Here is a 23,279-nt window from a genome sequence, read left to right on the forward strand (position 1 = left end):
TGCTTCTCTACAAGTAAAGTTGACCTTTTTATATTTTTAAAAGATGTTGGTATTTTTGGCTGGTTATTCGTGTTCTTATTTTTTTTCTATTTTCCTTTGTGCTTTTTTTTTTCTTATTGGTTATAACTTGTTTTTAATTCCCTGGTTTGATATTTGTCTTCTGTTGTTCTTTATAGTGGGTTTTGCCATGGAGAAATTTTTTTTTTCTTATTTCAATGTAGTCAGACTTATATTTTCTTTAATAGCTTCTGGTTTATGCATCATACTCATACTGGAAGACTATCCACATTCTAAATAAAAAATACGTATTTGCCTATGCTTTCTTCTTAAACGTTTATGGTTTGATTTCTTAACCATTAAATGTTTGATCCATGTTTATCCAGTAAGATGTAGGTTGGAATCCAATTGTATTTTTACTAGTACTTGTTAGCCATCATTTAAAAAATAAACATTAAGCCCCCCAGTGTGGCTCAGTGGTTGAGCACCGACCTATGAACCAGGTCACAGTTGGATTCCGGGTCAGGGCACCGGCCCTGGTTGCAGTTGTGGGCTCCATCCCCAGTGCGGTGCGTGCAGGAGGCAGCCAATCAATGATTCTCTCTCATCACTGATGTTTGTATCTCTCTCCCTCTCTCCCTCCCTCTCTCTGAAATCAAGGAAAACATTTTAAGAAATAATCATTAAAAATGACATCATAGACTTACAGAGAAGCACAGAAAGCAATAGTACAGTTGGATGAAACTTCCCAAAGTGAAAAAATAGAACATGACCAGAATTCCAGAACTCCTGGTCCCCTCGCACTGCCTTCCCGCTTCCCTGGAGGAGAACAGCACTGTTAGCACCTTGTTTCATTCCTGTGGTTGGTATCAAGGGGTGTGGCAATGGCTTTGGACAGGTGCTGCCCACGGCCTAAGATTTTTCCAGACCCCAGTCTGTCCCCAGTGGTGATAGTGGGAAATAAACATCGAATCCCCGGCACCGCTTTCTCAGATGAGTGGGCATCAGGCACCCCAGATACGGCAGATGCACAGCAAAGAGTGACGCTTAAGTGAGAAAAGGCGTGGAGATAGCTGGTGCCTCAGCTACACTGAAGGGCGATGCCAGCGACCCACAGTCCCTGCACCCGCGGCTGTGCTCGGGGCTCGGGCCGGGATCTGGAGAGCTGGTCCCCTGAAGAGGGCACCCCCCCAGGAGTATCAGTGGGAGAGGGAAACCCCTCCATCCCCTGGGTCCAAAGAGCGAAGAGCCCCCCCCCATCCCAGGCGACTTACTCAGGACAGAGCCAGACCCGGGGGATCAGCGGCCCAGGCGGCTGTGCCAGTCTCTGCACAGGGAGCTTTGACCGTGACCTTCCTGTGACCCCTCGCGACGCGGCTCTGAAGTGTATTTTAAGGGAGGCTGGAGTTTGGGGGGGAGGTCCCCTCCAGGCGCACGCAGTGGGCTCGACTCCGTGCAAGTCTAACTCTTGGCAACAAAACCCGCAGAGAATCCCACGTGCGCCCCGCGCCCGGGTGAGCGCCTGCAGCAGCCCCGCCGCGGGAGCTCGTGCGGAGGTCGGGTACGGGCTCAGCTCGTGCGGGGGTCGGGTACCGGCCCGCTTTCCGTTGGGGGCAGGTCCGAAAGGAACGCGCAGCTGGCGAGAAAGAACTTTATTTCCAACCGGAGCCGGGAGCGGGGCGGGGAGAGGGCCTGGGGCTGCCGGGCCAGCGCGTTGGCGCCCATCCCCCGCCGCGGTGGCTGGTGCGGGGCCTGGGGAGGGAGAAGCGGGTCTGGGGGGCGGGCTCTTTGGGACGGGGGAGGCCCCAGGTCCCCCGGCCTCGCGGCCCCCCGAGGAGCCGGTGGCGGATGGCCGGTAGCCACGGATGCTTCTCCGGGAGCCGCGGGCCCCGCGGCCGCCTCAGGACGGAGGGCAGCCCGCGTGCGGGGCCGGCTTTCCCGCCGCCCACAGCTCTCCGTCGCCTCCTTTGGCACCTGGGGAAGGACAAGGTGGGCTCCAGGAGGGGCTTCGGGCTGCGAGCCAGGAGGGGTGCTGCCCCCCCCCCCCCAGCGCCCCGTCCTGTGTGGCGGCGGGGCCTGGGAGGCACTGAGCCCACGGGCACAGGCAGCCCCCGTCTTCCGCAGCAGGGCCCCTGCCGGCTCCCCCGGCCCCCCCCCCCCCGCCCCTGCCGGCCCCCCCCCCAGCCCCTCCCGGTCGCCCGGCCCCCGAGCTCGCAGGAGGCCGTCTGAGTGGTGGATGGCTCTTAGCCAGCTCGTGACCCTCCCTCCCCCCCTTCCTTTCCACCCTCTGACCCTCAAGGCCAAACCAGTCCCAGCCCCCCATCTGTCCCTCCTTGTCTGGGTCCCTGTTCCTCTGCTCGGTCTCCATTCTGTCCCACTTCCTCCTACTCCTGCCTCTCTCCGTCCCACGGGCCCCCCCTAGACCTCTCCTCGGCCTCTCCCTCCTCGGGTCCCTCTGACTTCCTCTCCTGCGTCTGCCGCGCCCCTCCTTCCTCCCCCTCCCTACCCCCCAACCCGACCCTCAGCAGAGGCGGCTGTGACCTTGGGGCAGGTTCTGGGTGTCCTGGGCTCTGGCATTGGGGATGGGAGCAGCGGTGGCGGTGGGGACGGGGCTGAGAGAGAGCAGCAGCAGCATCAGGACCAGTGGGCCCCACATGGCGAGGCAGTCGGGGCTGCAGGGAGGGGCGAGAGGGTGACGGGTGGGTGGTCAGAGGCTCACCTTGGTCCGGCGCCTCCCCCGACCCGGCCCAACCTCTCCCCTCCCCTCCTCCCCTCCGTGAGCCAGGCCCAGCGCCCCGGAGGCTCGCCCTCCCTCCAGGCCCCACTCACCCTGCACCTGTCCGCAGCCCGGTCACCAGCCTCGGGATCCGCAAGGACTGTTAGATGCAGACAGTTGCCGGAGCGGCTCCTGGAGCTCTGGGTGCCGGCTCGAGCCCAAACCACGCCCCCACTCTGGCCACGCCCCCACCTCGAGCCACGCCCGCGCACTGTGACGCCCGCCCCTCACAATGGCCACGCCCCCAGGGCATAGCCACGCCCCGTTCTTTAAACGCACCCTTGAGTCAAGACAAATCCTCACCCGCTGGACACACCCCTGTCACCACAGGCCACGCCCCTAAGCCAGAGCGACCTTCTGTGCAGCGAGACCCTGAGTCCCATCCCACCTTGTCCTCTTCCCAGATGCGAGTCCCAACACTGAGGGAGCCCCCAGCCCAGTCGTCCCAGGAGCCCGGCGCCTGGGGGTCCTCATGAGCGTGAGCTCGCGGGTCTGCGCAGCTCCCTCCGGTCACCCCTCTGTCCTGCGGGCTCCGGCTCCACCCAGCTGCTCGGCTGCCCTTCCCCGCACCGGCCCGCGGGCTCTCCAGGCCGTCCGCTGGGGCAACCACGGCGTCGCTCTCTCTTCTCTCCGGGGCCACTGGCCCGCACCTCTTGTCCAATGTCTGAACGCCGTGATTTTCATCTGTTTTGTCCAGTTTTTTGGCTAAAAATGGAAGATGACAAGTCTGCTCTGTTTTGAGTGATGGCCTCTTCATTGAACCTTTCGCAATTTTATCTTTGATGTTCTTAAATTTCACTGTAGTGGAGGGGTGTTTCCGGGCCTTTCCTGTTCAGAGCTCCGACCTTTCTCTCCAGGTCGTTTTGTGTGTGTGTGTGTCCCGTCCCCCCCCCCCCCCCCCCCGCACGTGACATCCACTTACACTCTCCTCCCCTCATCCGGGGAGCTTCCCCGGATTTGGAGGTTCCTGGGATGCGGCTGAAATCTCGACTTCTAGCCTTTTCATGTCTTTCTTCTCACTGAAGCCCCTGCAAACCTCTTCCCACAGTCTGCTCCCGCTCTGCACTCTGGCTCATCTGACTGAATCTTTTTGTTTTCTCTTGTCTGATTCCACATCACAATATTAGGCAGGAAAAAATGTTTCCTTGGAAACTGAGCGCCAAAGACCAAGGATCTTTGTCTGTGCTAAGTCCGCCCCCTTGTGAACCACCAAGCCGAACCCTGTTTCTTTGCGCGGGATGCTGGAGCCCAGGCGCTCCTGGTCCGTCCTCGGTGGCTGCAGAGCTCAAACGGCCATCCGCCCGGAGTTTTCTCCCGGGAGCTCCCGCAGCCTGGCTGGAGGGCAGGCCAAGCACACTGCCCGTTGGGGGGGGGGTGATTAATGGAGGACACACGTGCCCAGAACCCAAACACGGCGGACTGGGGTCGCCGACCTACGCTGTGCACCCCTCTCGGCCGCAGTGCCACAAAGATCTCCCCTCCTGTCTTCTAGGATCCTCACTAAACGTCACACGTCTTCTGCCGTGGTGACAGCGCGCCACCTGCAACCTGCGGCCACCTGCACGCCAGCCGCCACCCGCACGCCAGCCGCCACCCGCACGCCAGCCGCCACCCGCACTCCAGCCGCCACCCGCACGCCAGCCGCCACCTGCACGCCAGCCGCCACCCGCACGCCAGCCTCCACCCGCACGCCAGCCGCCACCCGCACGCCAGCCGCCACCCGCACGCCAGCCGCCACCCGCACGCCAGCCGCCACCCGCACGCCAGCCGCCAGCCGCGGTCCACGCGCGGGGGCGCAGCACTGAGCAGGCGCTCCTCCACCGGGCCCACCCGTCCGCAGGGCCGCAGTGACTTGACGGGCGCATGCGTGGAGAAAGGGTGCACTTTCCAAGTTCTGCTCAGCAGAGGCCACTATTCGCGCGTTTCTTCACTCCCAGGCGCTACATCTTCTCCTCGGAGAGCCTGCCCTCTGGGGAGTTTTGACATTGTTTCCACTCCACTCCCTTGGCTCACAGGGCAGCAAGTCAATGGCAGTTCACCAATTTGCCGGGAGCTATACACCCTTCCGTGTGAAGGGGAATTCTTGGCCGCGCCTGCCACTGAGGCAATAGGGAGGAGGGACTGCACATTTTGCTTCGTTTCTCTGCGGCGGCATCTGGTTTAACTTGGGGGGCCTGTAGGCCACTCATTTCCCCTCTGTGAAGGCCGCGTGGGCGACAACATTTCTGCGTAATTTGGGATGGAGCAGAACAGTGGGTGAACTTTTGTCCTCAGTCATAAGCGGCCTTGCATTGTTTTTTGATCCATTTCAGAGACTTTAGAGACAAAATGGGAAGGTTAACTGACCCCAAGTTGGGCAGCAGTAAGTATGGGGATGGGCAAGGGGCCCTCATGATGACAGGAGAGGGCTGTGTGGAAGGAGCAGCGGCCTTGCGGGACCACGCGCCTCGTGGGTAAGTTGGACCAGGAACCGGCAGCCAATGCGGGGATCAGACCTGATCCTGCCGCTGACCCCTCCCCCAGCAGGGGCGCAGCTCCTCTGTTCACACTTCCCGCTCAGGCAGGTAGGGGAAGGTGAGACAAAACCAAGTGCGCGCTCCAGCAAATGTCACCTGTGCCATCAGCTGAGTCCAATCAAGAGCTCTATTTTTTAAAAAATACATTTTATTGATTTTTTACAGAGAGGAAGGGAGAGAGATAGAGAGTCAGAAACATCGATGAGAGAGAAACATCGATCAGCCGCCTCCTGCACATCTCCTTCTGGGGAGGTGCCCGCAACCCAGGTACATGCCCGTGACCAGAATCGAACCTGGGACCCTTCAGTCCACAGGCCGACGCTCTATCCACTGAGCCAAACCGGTTCGGCTATTTTTAAAAATACATATATTTTTATTGATTTCAGAGAGGAAGGGAAGAGAGAAACATCAATGAGAGAGAATCATTGATCGGCTGCCTCCTGCACGCCCCCTACTGGGGATCCAGCTGGGCATGTGCCCTTGACTGGACTTGAACCCAGGACCCTTCAGTCTACAGGCCAACGCTCTATCCACTGAGCCAAACTGGCTAGGGCAAGAGCTCTACCTGTATTTTTTTTTATGGTGCAAAGTCTTAGTTAACTTTTTCCTTTACTCACATTGGTGCTGATAACTGTGTACTGAAAGGGTTACCTGAAACCTTTTAAATATACATTTTTCCATCAAATCAAACTGACCACTACATTTATTTACCTCAAAGAAAGGTCACCTCTGTGATGGGGAAAGGATGCACCCTGTTCTCGGAAGTGTGAACAATTTGAGAAAATAGGAAACGTTTACACACATTAGTTTTTTATTGAAGAGGCAGTTCAGACCCACTCATATGTGCAAAGGGTAGGATGACAAAATATGTAATGACCCGTCACCTTTCAAATATTTTACTTAAAATATACATTATGGTAATTAAGCTTTATGGTCACAGTGTAGGAAATTTTAGCAGTTGCCACGGAAACTACTATAAAGAGTATTTCCTGCACAGAATTATGCAAAATCTACCATGTACTTCCTGTTCTGCAGCATATTCATACTCATCTAGAAAAATATGGCAAGAGTGCTGAGCAACAGAAATGGTAGACATCTGGGATTTTAAAACTTTTTATGGAAGTCTACACACATGCAGACACACAACACACAAGTCCCGCGTGCACACAACGCTGGGATATTCAGCACCCACATTTCAAATAGAACGCGCATCACCAGTGAACCCCACCCCCCCAGCCTGTGCCCAGGCCAAAAGGTCTCCTGTTGTCTAAGTGCATAGACCAGTTTGCCTGCTCCTATTGTAACTAGGACTCACACACGATGATCGCTTTTGTATGGATTCTGTCATTTGATTGTATTTGTGAAACTAAGCTGCATCATGGTATGTTAATTCTCTGCTTTACAGGATTCTGAGTGGAAATACACCACTGAAGTTCATTCACCCTACTGCACATATGCCTTCAGAGAGCTCTGGGTTTTGCGTTCTATACCACGAACATTCCAGTCCATGTCCTTTGGTGGACATCCCGACGTTTCTGCTAGGTTTGTGAAAAGCATTCGCTTGAAGTCCTGGCTTTCCAAAATGGTCCTAGCGATTGGCAACGCCAGCGGCAGCATGGACTTCCTGTTCCTTCCATTCTTGCCCACACGTGTTCTCCCATGCTTTTCACTAACTATTTCAGGGGGGGGGATGGGAGGACCACATGAAGGAACTGTCCTGGAACTCACGAACCAGGTATGTCTCTCTGTTTTGCAGCTGTTTTTGTTTCTACCTTTATAGCATGGCGAGGTAAGCTTTCCCCTAGGCACTTGAGGATTTTTGATGCTACTGTAAGTGGTATTGCTTCCAAATTTTTCATTTTCTATGTTTACTGCTGGTATAGTAAAGCAATTTTTCATAATGAATTTGTATGCAGGGACCTTGCTGACTTTACTCATTAATTCTAATTATCTGTATAGTTCTCAGACTTTTCTACATACAAAATCGTCATTTGCAATAGAAGTTTCACTTCATTCACTTTCTTGGCTAGGTTCTTCTGCCCAATTACCTATATATAAAAGGCTAATATGCTAAGTGTCCCTCCACCCATCCGACCAGTTGGTATGATGTGCACTGACCACTGGGGGCAGATGCTCAACACAGAACTGCCGAGCTGCAGTGACTTGGCAGTAGCGGTTCTCAGGTGACGCACCCTGAAACCAGAGAGGGGGAGCTCAATTCCTCTGGGGGCCACGCAATTCCTTCTTCGGCCATGGGTTATGCTTTTGCTGGGGCACTGCTGGCCCCAAATTTGGTTTACTGCACACTTGCATTTGCATTCCATACCATGTACGACAGCAACTTTGCAGAGTGCTGTCACACTCTGGGACCCCTCGGGGGATGTCGGAGAGCCGGTTTCAGCCTGATCCCTGCAGGCCAGGCCGAAGGACCCCACCTGCTGAAAGGACCCTGCTCACTCTGCAGATGTCAGGAGGGACCACAGGAGGTTGGCTCCAGGGTGTGTCTGGCCTGTCTCAACCACCTTCTAAGTAATTTCCATTCAATGTGCATGAATCAGTGCACCAGGTCACTAATACTGAATAAAATTAGTGATAGTAGATATCCTGTCTTTGTTATCTTGGGAGAAAACTTTCAATATTTCACCACTAAGCATGTTGCTGACTGAAGTGTAGGATACTCTGTATTCCACTAAAGAAGCTCCTTTCTACCCAGTTTGCTAAGAACACAGGTGAATGGCGATGTCACCACATTTGTTTCCTGCCTGCTAGATTACTTTCCTTCATGTGGTGTCACAGTTACTGATTACTCCCCTTCCTGGAGTAAGACAGATCTGATCACTCTGTCTGCCCAGGACGGGGTCATACAACCACTATGAAAGAGCTACAGGCAATCAAAATGGATTATCACGATTGGTTTAGACTAATCAGGACTTACCCTCTGAGTCATGTTAAGAAATGATAGACACCAAACTCTTACATCAAGGCAAGAGAGGAGCAAGGACATTGAGTTAATAAAAATATGTCTGCTAGAAATTGTATTAATTTTTCCAAAATACTGGAAATAAGGGGCAGTGCACAAAATAATGACACTGTGTTCATATCAAATAAAAGTATAGATAACGTTTCTGAATTACATAATACTGGCACACTGCACAATCAAACGTATGGGTTAAAAAACAGGAGTGGGATGAGCGCTGGGCATATTTTATAGAGTAAGAGCAGCAGAGTTGTCCTTAACTATTGTTTATGAAAATAGTATGTTTTAAAACCTTTTTTTGCTCAAATGTAGTTGAAAAATACGAAAATCACTATTGGTGAGGCATTTATTAAAAACCCATTTATAAGTGCATCAAACGAATAGAAACTTACGCACTTAACTATTCTTTACCTGTCAAACATCTCACCAACGTTTTGCCATTTTAATACTCAAATAAGAATACTGCCTTTTCATAAATTATTCAAATCCAAACTTGCATAGAATTATTAGATTGCATTTTTAAAACATGATAGAAACTTCCATATAAGTATTTAATGCTACTGACCTTATTATCAAGTCCTGATGGTTTGAAAACTTCGTTTTATACAATAAAGGTTTACAGGTGATAGCTTCTGATATCTTTCCTATAAACATGTGATTTTACATCAGAAATATGGCTTTTGGTATAACAATTTCCAAGACAAAATATTTTTCCACATTTATCAATTTTGACAGATTTTGTCTTAGTATGACTCCCTGATATGTAAATACAACTTTAATCCAAAATAAATATTAAATATTTATAAAAATGACTCCTGTATAAATTATCTAGTGTCCAATGAGTTGTAGCATGTTCTGAAGGCATTTTTTCCTGTTGCCTTCTTAGAGACTCTCCTCTGTGAAAAGTCAGATGAAAATGAACCTAATGTTTGGATGTTTTTCCCCATTCAAACATATGAACTCTCAGATCATGATATCTGACTACAAATCATTATTCAGAGGGTTTTTCTAAAACGAGGTCTGACTTTCACAGGAGATTTCCCTCATTGAGCACATTCACATTCCCCCGCCTATGGATTCTCTGGTGGCTGTTGAAGGCTGATCTGTGGTGGAATTTTTTCCCACATTCATTACATTCATAGGGCTTCTCTCCTGAATGAGTTCTGTAATGCACAGTGAGGTACGACTTCTGGGAAAAGACTTTTCCACATTCATTACATTCATAGGGTTTCTCTCCTGAATGGCTTCTATAATGTACAGTGAGGTTTGACATCCGAGAGAAGACTTTTCCACATTTACTACATTCGTAAGGCTTCTCTCCTGAATGAATTCTATGATGTATGGTGAGATATGACTTCTGAGAAAAGAACTTTCCACATTCATAACACTCATAGGGCTTCTCTCCTGTGTGTACTCTCTGGTGTCTAAAGAGGGATGAATTATGGGAGAAGGTTTTCCCACATTCGCTACATCCGTAGGGCTTCTCTTCTGAATGACTTCTATAATGTACAGTGTAGTATGACAAGTCAGAGAACAATTTCCCACATATATTACATTCATAGGATTTCTCTCCTTCTGGAATTGACTGGTGCCCGTCAAAGGCTGAATTTTCAAGGAAAGTTCTCCCACATTCATTACATTGATAGGGTTTCTCTCCTAAAGGAGTTGTATGATGGTCATTAAGATATGAGAATTGAGAAAACTTTCCACATTCACTACATTCAAGGGGTTTCTCATCCGTGTGTACTTTCCGATGTCTAATGAAGGCTGAATTCAAATTGAAGGTTTTGCCACACTCATTACACTCATAGGGTTTCTCTTCTAAATGGCTTCTATAATGTATAGTGAGGTATGACACTCGAGAAAAGAATTTTCCACACTCACTACATTGATAAGGTTTCTCTCCTGTGTGTGTTCTCTGATGTGTAATAAGGGTAGATTTTCGGTAGTAGGACTTTCCACATTCATTACATTTATAGAGTTTCTCTCCTGTGTGTGTTCTCTGATGGTCACTGAGGGCTGACTTGCGGGAGAAGGATTTCCCACACTCATTGCACGGATAGGGTCTCTCCCCTGAATGATTTCTCTGGTGGAGGGTGAGATGTGTCTTTTGGCAGAAGGTTTTGCCACATTCACTACATTCATAGGGTTTTTCTCCTGAATGAGTTCTCAAATGTTGAGTGAGATGTAACTTCTGACAGAAGGTTTTCCCACATTCGTTACATTTATAGGGTTTCTCCTCTAAGTGTGATCTCCGATGTACAGTGAGGGTTCCCTTTTGGCTGAAGGATTTGCCACATACATTACACGCATAAGGTTTCTCTCCTGTGTGAGCCCTCTGATGTATGATGAATTTTGACTTTTTACAGAAGGATTTCCCACATTCACTGCATTCAAAGGGCTTCAGTTCCATCTGTGATCTCTGGTACATATTAAAATTTGACATCTGGAGAAAGTCTGGTCCAGAATCACTCCACTCACAGGGCTTCTCCCCGATATAAGCTCTCTTATGAGATTGATTGTCTAAGGCTTCCATGCATTCATTATACTCAAAGGGTTTCTCTAAAATATTAACTTTCTGAAGAATACTTTCATCATTTTGAGAAAAGCCTTCCCCATTTTGATTAAATTCATAAGGTTTCTCTCCATGGTGTGTTTTCCCACATTCACTACACTCATCAGACTTCTTTCTTGCATAGCTTCCATCACTAATAATTAATTCTGAATTAGATTCTATATTTTTTCCACAAGAGACACAACTATGAGATATGCTTGAAGGAATAAAGTTTGCTTCTGTGTTATAAGTTTTATCAAATGTATTCTCTCTCTCTTCAATTAAGGTTTTACTATTGATATAGTAAGTTTGCCTTGCACGTTCATCTTCATTTTCTTGGATTCTTTCTAATACATCATTAACTTTCTTGATTTTTTCTGAAAAGGAATAAAGTTAAATAAACCTTGTGAATCTGAATGTACCAGCTACAGAATAGAAGTGGTACTCAAGTACCCTATTGTGGGGTTAACTCTTGGCTTTTAGGCCAATTTCCACAAATAAAAAATAACTACAAGTGTATAATCCTCTTTTTCCCTTGATTTGTCATTCAAGACACACACACACACACACACACACAGGTAGAGCTAGGGGAGTCATGGGGAAAGGATAAGGGTGAGGTAGGACTCAGTGTTAGTGGATAAAGGAAGGATAAATTCACTTTGAATACAAGTAGCTTTGTTACTTTACAAATATGTTCAAAACTCTGGTATAAAAGGTAAAATAAACAAGCACAAGTGGTGAGCAGAGAACAAAGGCATTGAAAGAGTGCTAGATCCAGGCAGAGTAAATAGAGGCAGTGGGAGAACGACGACGACTAGATGTATATTCAAAGGAAACATTCACGGATGGATGGCGCTTGGGAGAAATAGGTTATATTAATTGTACATTAAACTGTAAAATCACTCCACAACAAGATTACCACAGTGACATCCTCACTAGCACAGCTCCTTCCAAAACCTCTGCCGTTCTATTCTGCACAGAAATCCAAAGAACAGTCTAAAAGCTCCATCTTCCTCATGTTCAGAGACAGTCCCACAGCCAGGGCCCCAACTCCCTCGCCTGGATCACAGTCGCCAGGAAGGAGGGTTCCCTGGCACATAAATGTCCCAACGACGTAAGAAAGGCCGACGGCAAGAGGCCTTCCAGGAAGATCAGCTCTCTGCAGGTTTTGCAGTCTTATTAACGCTCAGTGAACCTGTCTGCACAGCAGAGCACAGTGTTCAGGGGCACTGGAGCCCCAACACAAACACAGTACAAGCTGGGGACCTTGAGCAGTGACAGCTGTGAGGCTCGCTCACTGAACTGTGGGCAATAGTGCCTAAGCCACAGGGTGGGCAACAGACTGATTTCACTAGCACATGTCATCTGCTTACAATGGTTGGACACAAAACAAATGCTCATGAAGTTTCACCATTAATTCTCTTTCAATTTTCTGATTTAAACTTCCTGCCCTAACCGGTTTGGCTCAGTGGATAGAGTATCGGCCTGCGGACTGAAAGGTCCCAGGTTCGATTCCGGTCAAGGGCATGTACCTTGGCTGCGGGCACATCCCCGGTAGGGGGTGTGCAGGAAGCAGCTGATGGATGTTTCTCTCTCATCGATGTTTCTAACTCTCTATCCCTCTCCCTTCCTCTCTATAAAAAAATCAATAAAATATTAAAAGAAAAAAAAACTTCCTAAAACCAGTCATGTCCCTGACACAACACCATAGCTCAATTCTCAATACAAATAAGAGTTAAAATTAATATAATCTATTTCTCCCAAGCGTCATTTGGTGTAAAACCTTAAATATTAGATTCCAAAAGTTGCCCCTAAAGTAGGAACTTCAGTCTAGGCATCTTACAGATTATGGGATCCTCTAAACTACTATTAGCCACTCTCACCCACACTCACCGCAATACCTAGAATCTGCTCTGAAACCTACAACATCCTGAGCCCAAAGCCCCAAATACAAACAGGAAAAATCTGAGAAGTTGCCATTCACCAGTAAGATTTTTCATTGCCTGGATTCACAGCATCCATTCAAACCAGCACTGCACTGGGCTTCCCAAACCCCCGCTGCTCCAGCAAGCCTGGCTCCTTGCCACCCGCGAGCCTGTCATGTTCCTGTTCACACTTGTACATGCCATAAGCAAAGGGAGGCGGGCAAGACCACAGCACCGGTGACCTGGGGGGCTCTTTTGAGAAGGAAGGGAGGAAGCGGCGGTTGCACCGGCACTGGCATCTGTCAAGGAAGCATCTGCTGGACCACAGGTGAAGGGTTAGGTGTCAGCTGGATCCACAGCATAAATACAAGTTCAAAGTCCTAACAGTGGGGACTACAGGAACCCTTTTAAGGATCCAAAGAAAAGTAAAGGTGTGGAAAGCAGGTCCAGGGTCAGCACTCCTGAGGAAGGCAAGAGGGTGAACTGACCCCGCTGATGAGACTCCCTTCCCGAATGGCTGCTGTGCACACAGGAGCGGCAGACAGACAGCAGGAGCGAGAGATGGGGAAGGAGGAGCGGCCAGTGTCGCGGCCCCCGATCAGCCGAGGGCGCAGCTGGGGAGTCAGCTCCTCCAAACAGCACAAGCACACGCCCTGGGGGTGCTGGCCTCGGAGCTCCGGGAGAGGACACGGGGCTGGCCTGTGAGTGCACGGGGCGGGCAGGGAGCCTGGGGACAGAACACGAGCCTGAGGCATTTCACAAGGAAGGAGAGAAAGTGAGGGCAGAAAGAACACGAGTCTCGAGGAGATTCTGCCAGGCTTCTGAATGCCTGCAAAGGGGAATCTGTGCTAACGGGAGGAGCTTAGTCTCTGAGAACTCAAGAGCCAGAGGAGGGACCGGCCCGCAGCGTGGAAATCACGTGGACACTCACAAAGAAACTGGACACGTGCGGGGGGGAGAGTGCCCTCTGGGGCCCGGAGCTGTGACCTGGGCATCAGGCACCGAGACACCGCCTGGCACTCCCGCAGGCCTGGGGGCCCACTTCTGAAAGTGGGATATTCTGCTAACTCACCTGGGCAACCCTGGCACGGAGGGCCACCTTCTGCCACCCACGGCTCCTCTCCCCGCTCCAACCTGACGATCACGCTGGGCTTGGTGCTGTCGAACCCTGTGGCGGGAAAGGAGACGGGCGGGCTTGGAGCAGCTGCTCCTGCCGCAGAGGCTGCACGGTAAGGTGGCCTTCGCACCTTATCAAAGGCAGAACTTTTGTTTTATTTATTTTTTGTTAATCCTCAGCCGAGGATATTTTTTTCCATTGATTTTTAGAGAAAATGGACAGGACGGGGAGAGAGAGACACACATCAATTGGCTGCCTCCCATACATACCAACAGGGGCCAGGGTTCGAATCTGCAACCGAGGTATGTGCCCTTGACCAGGAATCGAACCCACAACCCTCTGGTGCACAGGCCAACCTCTAACCACTGACCCCACCAGCCAGGGCCAAAGTTAGAACTTTCTGATGGAGAAGCAGAGATACAAATACGCTCCCTGGTGCCCAAACAGAATTCAATAGTCTTATCACCTATTTCTTCAAACTTGAGGATAAAGCCATTGAACAGAAGCCCCCCCACAGTTCAGGGAGCTGCTCTGCTCACCCACGGAGACGAGGTGGCTGTAGTTCTCCAGCATCACGTCCCTGTAGGTGGTCTTCTGCTCCGGGCCCAGCTGCTGCCACTCCTCCTGGGTGAAGTCCACGGCCACGTCCCTGAATGACACTGGCTCCTGTAATGGCAGCGCGATGGGAATTGGGAACCGGGACAAGGCGTCCTGGGACAAGAGCTTACCGAGCTCACTGGTCAAGGCAACCAGGAGCCCTGTAACCCTTTTATGTTACAGGTTGTGGGAGGGAAACCATGTCAGAAACGCATGGCATTTGGGTTCCTTCTTGTGTCTAAAAATAACAAAACCCTCAAACCAAAAAGAGACTTTTCTGATTCTGCAGTGGAAGTCACTGAGTCTGGGGGCTGCGCTCCTGCTCTCAGAAAGCTACAGCCGGATCCGGAGGCAGCAGGGAATGAGCACCCCCCCCCCCTCCTGTTTCCTCAGGCGCCTTTGCGGCGGCTCCTCTCTTCCCTGCCTCTTGGTGCTGGCGCCCGGACCCTCCCGGTCTCCTCCTCCCCGCTCCACTGCCAGCTCGGAGCCTCTGACTCCGTCACAGCCGGCTCTCCGCCGACTAAGCTTTCTCCTGCCTCCCGCTGTAGCTCAGCACCACCTGCTCGCAGCAGGAGTATCGGTGTCTGCACGATGCCCGAGGTGTTATTCGAGCGATGCATGCAAGAAGCAAATTATTTTTTTAAAATATATTTTATTGAGAGGAAGGGAGAGGGATAGAGAGTTAGAAACATCGATGAGAGAGAAACATTGATCAGCTGCCTCCTGCACATCTCCTACTGGGGATGTGCCCGCAACCCAGGTACATGCCCTTGACCAGAATCGAACCTGGGACCTTTCAGTCCGCAGGCCGACGCTCTATCTACTGAGCCAAACTGGTTTCGGCAAGAAGCAAATTATTGTCACTTCCTGTTGCAGCTCAGGCTCCCGGGCTCTGCTGAGGATTCCACAGGAGGAGAAGAAAGAGGAGGAGGGGCGAGAAGTGCCAGTGGCAAACACAGAAGCGGCACCAGTGCCAGGGCTGGCACGGCAGGGGCAGGAGGGCCCTTTGCTAGGACAGCTGGTTCACAGGAGGAAGGGATTCTAATTCGAGGGTCAGCTGAGCACACACCACTACTTTCCTGCCCAAGACAAACCCAAAAGCCCAATTCAAAGAAATATGTGGGCGGAGCCACCCTCCAGGAGCACTGGGCACACTGGCTACAAAGCAGGCGCTCCTGAGGAATCCCTGAGATGCGGGGTCGAGTAGACGAGAAACCAGAGCTGCGGACACGTGTACAGGCAGGTGCGGGGCCGCAGCCCAGGTGACAGCAGACTCGCCCACAGAGCCCCCGAGCACCCCGAGGTCCAGCAAGAGGTCCGTGGGGCACAGCGCCTGGCCGACTGAAACCGGCCGCAGGACACCGGGCAGCTCATGCTTCCTGCTCTGTGCGCAGAGCAGCCAGATGAAGCTGAATCTGGTGAACCCCTGTGGCCAAGCATAGAGGTACATCACACTCCAGACCCCTAACTAGGGTGATGACATACTCACTGTCCAAGCAGAAAAGTTCTGTCGGGCAAATAAGGCCGATGGGACAGCAGGAATGGACGTTAGTCCAGGACCATCTCAGGCAAAGCAGGACAGTCAACTCTCTCCACTGAAGGTGGTGTCCTTCCTGGAGGCAATGCTCAGGAAACCAGCCCACCAGAAAGCAGCCGAGCACGCCAGCTCGGACAAACACAGTGAGGAGAACCTGCAGCCTGTGCACTGCTGGGGCGTAAAGTGGGGCAGCGGCTGTGGACACAGTATGACGGCTCCTCAAAAACTCAAAAACAGAACAATCACATGACCCAGCAGCCCACCTCTGGGTCTACACCAAAAACACAGAAAGCAAGGACTGAAGAGGTATGTGTACACCCTTGTGCACAGCAGCATTATTCCAACGGCTAACATGGGGAGGTAACCAAGTGTCCATTACCGGATGAATGGATAAGCAAGACGTGGTCTGCGCACACATGGAACATTATTCAGCCTTAAAAAGAAGGAAACTTTGACAGGTAGTACAACATGAATGAAGTTCAAGGACACATGCTAAGTGAAACACTCCAATCACAAAGACACAAACACTACGATTCCCCTTACACGAGGCCCTTAGGGAGTCAGATCACAGACAGGAAGCAGGAGGGAGGTTGCCGGGGGGCAGGGGAGATGGGGAGTTCGTGTTTAACAAGGACGGAGTTTCAGTTTTGCAAGCTGAGAAGCATTCTGGAGACGGATGGCGGTAATGGCCGCACAACAATGTGGATGCACTTAATGCCACTGAACTGCAGTATTTAAAGATGGTGAAGACAGCGAATTTTGTGTTATGTGTATTTTACACAATGAAAAATTGAGGGGAAAATGATGTGATACCAACCGAATTAGACACATATCCCTCCCATCCCTGCTGCAGCCCTTCCCTCCACACAGGGGAGAGGAGCCAAACGGGCTCATAGCCAACATGCTCACGTTAGCATTATTACCTCCACAACGGAAATTAAAAACATCAAAAATCACCAGCTGAGGGAAACAGTATAAATAAAAGATAAACATCAAAATGAATAACCCAACCACAATAGAATCAAATTCATAAAGAAAGCATCTTATATAACTTTATATTGATTTATATTTTTAATAAATTTACATTTTGTGTTGATTTATATTTTTAATAAATTAAGCAACATATTGCTTCCATAAATGAGAACAGTTTGCTAATAAACAGCCACCGGAGAATACTTAGAAATTAGAGACTGCGTTATTGAATTTTTTCAAGATCCTCAAGTAAGAAGCTTGAATAACAAATGAGACAGAATATATGTGAGGAAGGCTCTCAGAAAATCAGAAACTGAAATGATGAAAGAAAACCTGAGAGGAGAAAGCCAGACCCAACAGGTTCAACATTTTCAGGAAGACGGATGTGGAGGAGCCACAGGAAATGCCAAAGGCAGAGCGGAAACTGGTTCCTGAGCTGAAGGCTCAGGCTCGCCTGCACTCCAAGGGGGCCATCTCACACCCAAAGGAGAACGCTGGGCGGAGGACAGAGATGAGAAATTTCCTGATAAAATAGCCCAGAGGATGAGGGAAAATCCAAAACATTACAGAGGAAAAAATACCCGCGCCTTAGTAACTGACATTGTTTCTCCTGGAGAACAGCCGACAACTTTTAAAAGGAAAAGCTTCTGAACCTAGAACTGTGTATCAAGTCAAACTATCACGGACACTTAGCGATACTCTAAGGTGCTTTCAGAAAAGCGAGACGACGCCTTCTCTAATAAAACAGCTGCCTACAGCGCGACCGCTCTTCTCCACTGGACCCCCAGCGCCAGCGAAGAGGAGCGCAGCCACGGGAGCCACGGGAGCCACAGGAGACCCGCAGGCCGGAGCCCAGTGCTGTGAAGGAGCAGCTTGAGGAACTGCAAACATTTAAGTCCTGTTTCAGGAGGGAAGTGCTCAGTAAACGAGCTCCATTCTCCTACTATTTGCAAAGGCTGTGTCAACAAAGGTCTAGACCGCGGACAGGGCCCCACGGTGGGTCCTATAGCTGCGCTGCCCTGGCGGCGGAGGCAGAGCCGCCTGACAGCAAAGCAGGACATCCACCCAGGAGATTCCAAGGACCAGCCCGGTGAGCTATCGAATCACCGGGAGGAGGCAGTAAGCTTCTGGCGTAAGCTAGTCCGCAAGGCCAGGAGGGGTAGGGTTAGAAGATGCTTCATCAGTCGGTAACATGCATACCAATATCACTTATACCAACACAAACATTCAAAACAAAATATCAGCAACAGAACTCAATACCAGATTGAAGAGATCACATATAATAGCTACATGGGACTTATTCCAGGAATTCAGACTAGGTTAATACCTGGCAATCCATTAATATAATGTACCACTAGAGTACGGATCAGAAGGAAAATCTTGTAACTGCAAAGATGCTGAATAGGCCTCTGGGAATATTCAAAATGCACACTGAATTTAACAAAGAAAACCCTCAAAAAATAGAAATGGATTGATACTTCACTAACATGAATATGTATATATTTACACACGAAGTCTTATAATGTGCATAGTATGTGATATATGCATATGTATGTGATACATATATACATATCTATCTCAATCACACACAAGCACACATGTACACTTTTTAAATTTATACAGACACACACATGCTTGCACGCACACATATGTATGCTTCTGTCCTCTCAAGTTTTAAAGTCAGGAATTTCTTTAATGGGAAACACTAGCCATTCATGAGATGGAAATGCACAGCTCCGGCCTGCAAGGCCCAGCCTGGGCCCGGGGAGAGCTGAGACCGAGGAGAGGAGAGAGAGTTAAATGTCGTCCACAATCCCGGACCGCAGCCTCCACCTGAAATTAAAAACAGGAAATCCTGGGAAACTGGCTAAACCGAAAGGTGAATGTGGATTAGATAAAAGCATTATATCAATGTTAAACTTCCTAAATTCAGTCACTGTGCCAGGAACATGTAAGAGAATATTCTTGATCTTAGAAGGTTAAATCTGAAATACAGGTTAAGGGGGCATGACATCTGACACCCATTCTCAAATAACTCAGAAAAAAATGTAATACACACAGAGAGAAAATAAAGCAGCAAAAGTTAAAAAATGTCAAAAACTGGACCATCTCAGCAGCAGGAACATGGAGTTCTTGTACAATCCTTGTGACTGTTCTGTAAATTTGAAGTTTTTCAAAATAAAATGTTGAATAGAATACTCTAAAATGCATAGGGAATGTTTCAAAAAGGTGCAGAACTACTGTGAAGGGATTCAAAGATGGGCCACTGAAACATCAAAAAGAGTAACAACTTCAATCGCTACCAAATCCATTTAACCCCTGAGCTCATCGAGACGACAGACTCAAACGCAAAGCCCTGTCCCTCAGGCCGGCCCAGGGCTTTGGAAACTGTCCTTCCCTATGGATCTCAGGGCCAAGCGGAGCGAGGTTCTTCTCAGAAGAGTATCCCAGCTCGTAAATGAAGAAGAGCGGTAAAGACGCTTGTCACCATCGGGTCTCCCCTAGTGAATTCGTGGATCAGGGCAACGGATATCAATCAACAGACCTCACATCACAAGACGAGACAGGAAGGCAATACGGGCTCCAGCAGGAAGAGGACAAAGGCGTGGGCAGCACAGTCTTCCCAGAAGAACTGAACGTAAGCCTGAGGAAATGCCCAGACCTAACTACCAACTTTACCAGGAGTGCAGGGGATTTAAAAAGCAAAGTTAAAACAGGCAGCAATGCAATCAGCACAGTCCGCGCTGGGGAAACTGAGGATAAACACCCCAATTTACTTTTTAAACATTTTTTAAAGACTTTTAATTGATTTTTAGAGAGAGGAAGGGAGAAGGAGAGAGAAACGTCAATCGGCTGCCTCCCGCATGCCCCCACTGGGGACTGAGCCCGCAACCCAGGCATGTGCCCTGACCTGGAATCACCAGCGACCTCTCAGCGCCCAACCAATTGAGCCACCAGGGCCAGGGCACAACCCAATTTCTTCAGAAAACAAATTTCAAAGAAATGACACGAGACATACAGGGAAAGTTAACATTAAAAGAGGCCAACTGCAACATATGGCCTCTATTTGTATCCTGATTGAAAAGAACAAATTAAAAATAAAAACATTTAGAAAACTGAAATTTGGACACTGGATCTTACATAACAAAGGACAGTATTGTGAATTATCCCCGCCCACCTGTGGAAAGCCTCTTTATTCTTCAGAGATACATTGAGAAATATAGGTCAATTTTTTTTTTAAGCCAAGTAAAGGGAGAAAATATCATTTGGAAGAAACAGATGTCACAGGCAGATGCATGGTCACGTGAGGAAAAGGACTGGCAAATGTCCACAGGACTCGACTATAATTAGGTCACTGCTAATCTTCACCAACAGATGCAGGCAAGTGGGCAGAACTAAGCCCTGAGGCCTGAAGCGGGAATGGGGAGTGAGGGCACCCTTACCAGAGAATACTTTTTTGTACTGTTTGCTGGGCAACCCAATAAACAGACGAACAGAAACATCTAAAGGATGAACAGGTCAGTGCCCCTTGACTTCGGTGTTATCCCTGGATTAAATAGTAACAATGGAAATGTATCTATTTCGATCACAATTATTTTGGTGCCTGAAAAAACCAAAATATTGTTCTCTTGGGCAGGAGGCCCTATGCTTACAAAAGCGAGTACAAGCCATATATTGCAATGACTTCCTGGTTGCTATTATGAAAGCTATCCACACTGTATCAACTTTATTAAAGAAAAATTCCCAAGTCCTAGTAAATCTTTACAACCCACAACTAACAAATCACATCGTCTCTTAGAGTCTACACAAATCACTCAGTGGGTGGTACTTCCCTTTTCCTAAGATGGTCAAGGGCATTGGTCGTATTTGCAGCTCAACCTCAATCGCCCTAAAGTATCCTACTACCTGGACATGTGAATTCGACAAAGATTCTGGTGCTGACCCGCCGACACTCTCGGAACTGCATTTCACACAGCCTTTTCCCTAGCTCCACGTTCCCAGTTTAAAGCGTGGGCCCTTATAAACTTCCCAACCTGTCTTACAGAGCAAGGTGGGAAAACTCACCTGGGACTCATGCATTTTCTGCTGCTCTTGGAGAAGTGTGCAGGTTGTTAACAGCGGACCTAGGGGAGAACAAGCAAGTCACTGAAGTCATGAGTACCCTGGCCTGTGTGGCTGGGAACCTTTTGCATGAGAATCGCCAAAGAAAACGCAATGAAATGATGCCCTGTGAACACTCAGATAGGGCTCAAGGGTGACAGAGAGACATACCGGAACCACTGCCACCCCAAAAGGATGGAGGTAATCCGACAGGTTCCTCCCAGTGAATATAAACACTGGCTCCGTTTTCAAAAGGTTGGCCACCCTTAAATAAAAGGTGGTTGGGGGGGAGGGGGTGCGGGGGGAATCCTGTTATACTGTTGACCTATTTTCTTACTTTTCTTTCAATTGTTACAAATCAAGGAATACAGAGGAACACAGAGTATGTGCTCTCAGAAACGGGATAAATGTGCATCACGGCGTGGTTTTATCTGACAAGACGTGGTTAGTGCTGCACTTACTCTCTTAAGAAAACCGGGGTACAGTGGGCACAACGCTTGGCCTGGGAGCCTGAGTCCTGTTTGCGATCCCACCCACAGGCGGACACCCGGGCAAGCCCCGCCCTTCTCAGGCCCAATCTCCTCCGCTGTCACCGAGGCGACAGGGCGCCCCCTGCGGGCTCATCGAACCGCGGCACCCGGACGGCACGGGCAGCTCCGAGGGGAGTGGGCACACGCCTAGGCCGGTGAACTAGGTCCTGGGGGACGTTTAGAAACGTCTGGAACCTGGGGAGGGCGGGGCGGAGGAAGGGGTGTTGTGGGTGCAGGGAGCAGGGGCACCTCGAACCCAGGCTGGGACCCCCGAGGCCCCCAGGAGACAGGGAGGTCCCCGGTCAGGGAGGGGGGGCGCCCGCACCCGGCAGCCTGCCCCTCCGCCTCTGACACGCGGGTCCCCGGGAAGCGGTCCACGCTCCCGGCCGCAGACTCCCGTGTCCTCGTCGGGGCGAGTCCCCAGCCCTGCTCACCGCGGCCGGGAGGACCCAGAACTGCCGCGGCCGCCAGCGCACGACCGCCCGTCGGGACTCGCTGACCCGCCCCCAGGCTCCCCGGGCCCCCGCCTCTGCGCCGCCCAAGCCGCGTCCCCGAGGAGCCGGCTCTGGGCCTACGGGACACACTCACTCAGGAGAACGTCCCTGCCGGGGCCTCACCGCCCCGGGCGCCGCGATGCCGACGGGCCGGGCCCGACCCCGCCGCCGCCCAGCTCCTCAGGCCTTGCCCGCGGGCTCCGGGGCCGCCTCCGGGTCCCCGCTCCAGACTCCGCCCGCACAGCCCCGCGCCCGCTGCGTGGCGGCCCGACCGGACAGCGCCCAGCCCCGCAGGCCCCGGGATCGTCGCCCAACAGAGGCCAAGGCTTGGGCACCGGGGGCAGCGGTGACCTGGGCTCGGACAGGAAGCGACAGCAGCGTGGCCGCAGGGCGCCTGCGCGAACACGCACACAGCCCGAGTGCACATGCGCGCGAGGACGCCGGACGTCGCCGGCCGGGGCCCACCCGGGGCAGCGGGACTCCATTTCCCATAAGTCCGCGTGCCGTCCAGTTAGGGAGCGTCTTCCAAGTCTCCCGCTCGTCCGGCGGTGGAGAGCTCGCCGCCGAGGCGGGACGCCAGTTTCCCCGTAACTGAGGAATGTCTGCAATGTCGACGCCGCACCAGGTTCTCGGCGCCCTGGCCTTTCGGTATCTGAGAGCTTAAAGCTTAGAACCAGTGACCACTAACAACCCTGGTAAATCAGGGACAGGGGTGTGTCATGCTCACTGACACGTGCGGCATTTAATTAAAATTTTAGTAAATCGAGTTCTGCGATAACTTCATAGAGCCTGAGTCTGGATGCCTCCCCCGTTGGGAAACAAACCCACCCCTGACACGGACGTGTTTCCTCCGGGGCCTCTCCACTCAGTCCCTCGCCTTTGCAGAGCTGCTCCCAGCTCCTGCACTCCTGCGTCCCCTGAGCTATCCCAGCGGCCTGCGAGCACCCCCTTATTTCCCTCCTCACTTCGAGAATACTGGGGACCAGCTATGATTGTAAGAAACATGAATCCTGCTCTGGGAGCCGCGACTGCTTCGTTCTGATTACAGAAGGCGCATGCTCACCTGGCTGGAGTTGCAGTGGGACCTGGGAGCTCACCTGGAAAGGCGGCCCCTCCTCCCCATCCAGCAGCTGCCTATTATCATGGACAGATTAGCAACCTTGTTGCAGGAACCAGAGCCGCCAGC

General features: G+C 50.7%; 1 protein-coding gene across 6 annotated transcripts; it reads right to left on the reverse strand.

The window, feature by feature from the left end:
• Positions 1–1,689: 1,689 nt before the first annotated feature.
• Positions 1,690–22,520, reverse strand: LOC118658379 (RB-associated KRAB zinc finger protein). Of its 6 annotated transcripts, none has more exons than XM_036313858.1 (6): positions 22,188–22,505; positions 21,034–21,092; positions 14,402–14,528; positions 13,818–13,913; positions 2,539–2,669; positions 1,690–1,971 (listed from the first exon to the last, which is right to left on the reverse strand). In XM_036313858.1, exons 2-5 carry the CDS (start codon positions 21,046–21,048, stop codon positions 2,632–2,634), a joined length of 276 nt encoding a protein of 91 aa, XP_036169751.1. In that variant the 5' UTR covers positions 21,049–21,092; positions 22,188–22,505; the 3' UTR covers positions 1,690–1,971; positions 2,539–2,631. The 6 variants fall into 6 exon arrangements, with proteins under 6 accessions (XP_036169751.1, XP_036169748.1, XP_036169747.1 ...); XM_036313855.1 differs by lacking the exons at positions 1,690–1,971; positions 2,539–2,669 and adding exons at positions 7,709–11,197; positions 21,531–21,794 and having other exon boundaries at positions 22,188–22,511; XM_036313854.1 differs by lacking the exons at positions 1,690–1,971; positions 2,539–2,669 and adding an exon at positions 7,709–11,197 and having other exon boundaries at positions 22,188–22,510.
• Positions 22,521–23,279: the final 759 nt, after the last annotated feature.

Source organism: Myotis myotis, unplaced genomic scaffold, assembly GCF_014108235.1.
Source record: "Myotis myotis isolate mMyoMyo1 unplaced genomic scaffold, mMyoMyo1.p scaffold_m19_p_6, whole genome shotgun sequence".
In the NCBI taxonomy this organism is placed as follows: Eukaryota; Metazoa; Chordata; class Mammalia; order Chiroptera; family Vespertilionidae; genus Myotis; species Myotis myotis.

Excerpts from the sequence above, each read along its gene's own strand:
- LOC118658379 (XM_036313855.1), bottom strand. Across the intron at positions 13,914-14,401 it reads CAGCCACCTCGTCTCCGTGG|GGTTCGACAGCACCAAGCCC; the intron begins GTGAGCAGAGCA and ends TTCCCGCCACAG. Across the intron at positions 11,198-13,817 it reads TCCGTGCCAGGGTTGCCCAG|AAAAAATCAAGAAAGTTAAT; the intron begins GTGAGTTAGCAG and ends ATTCCTTTTCAG.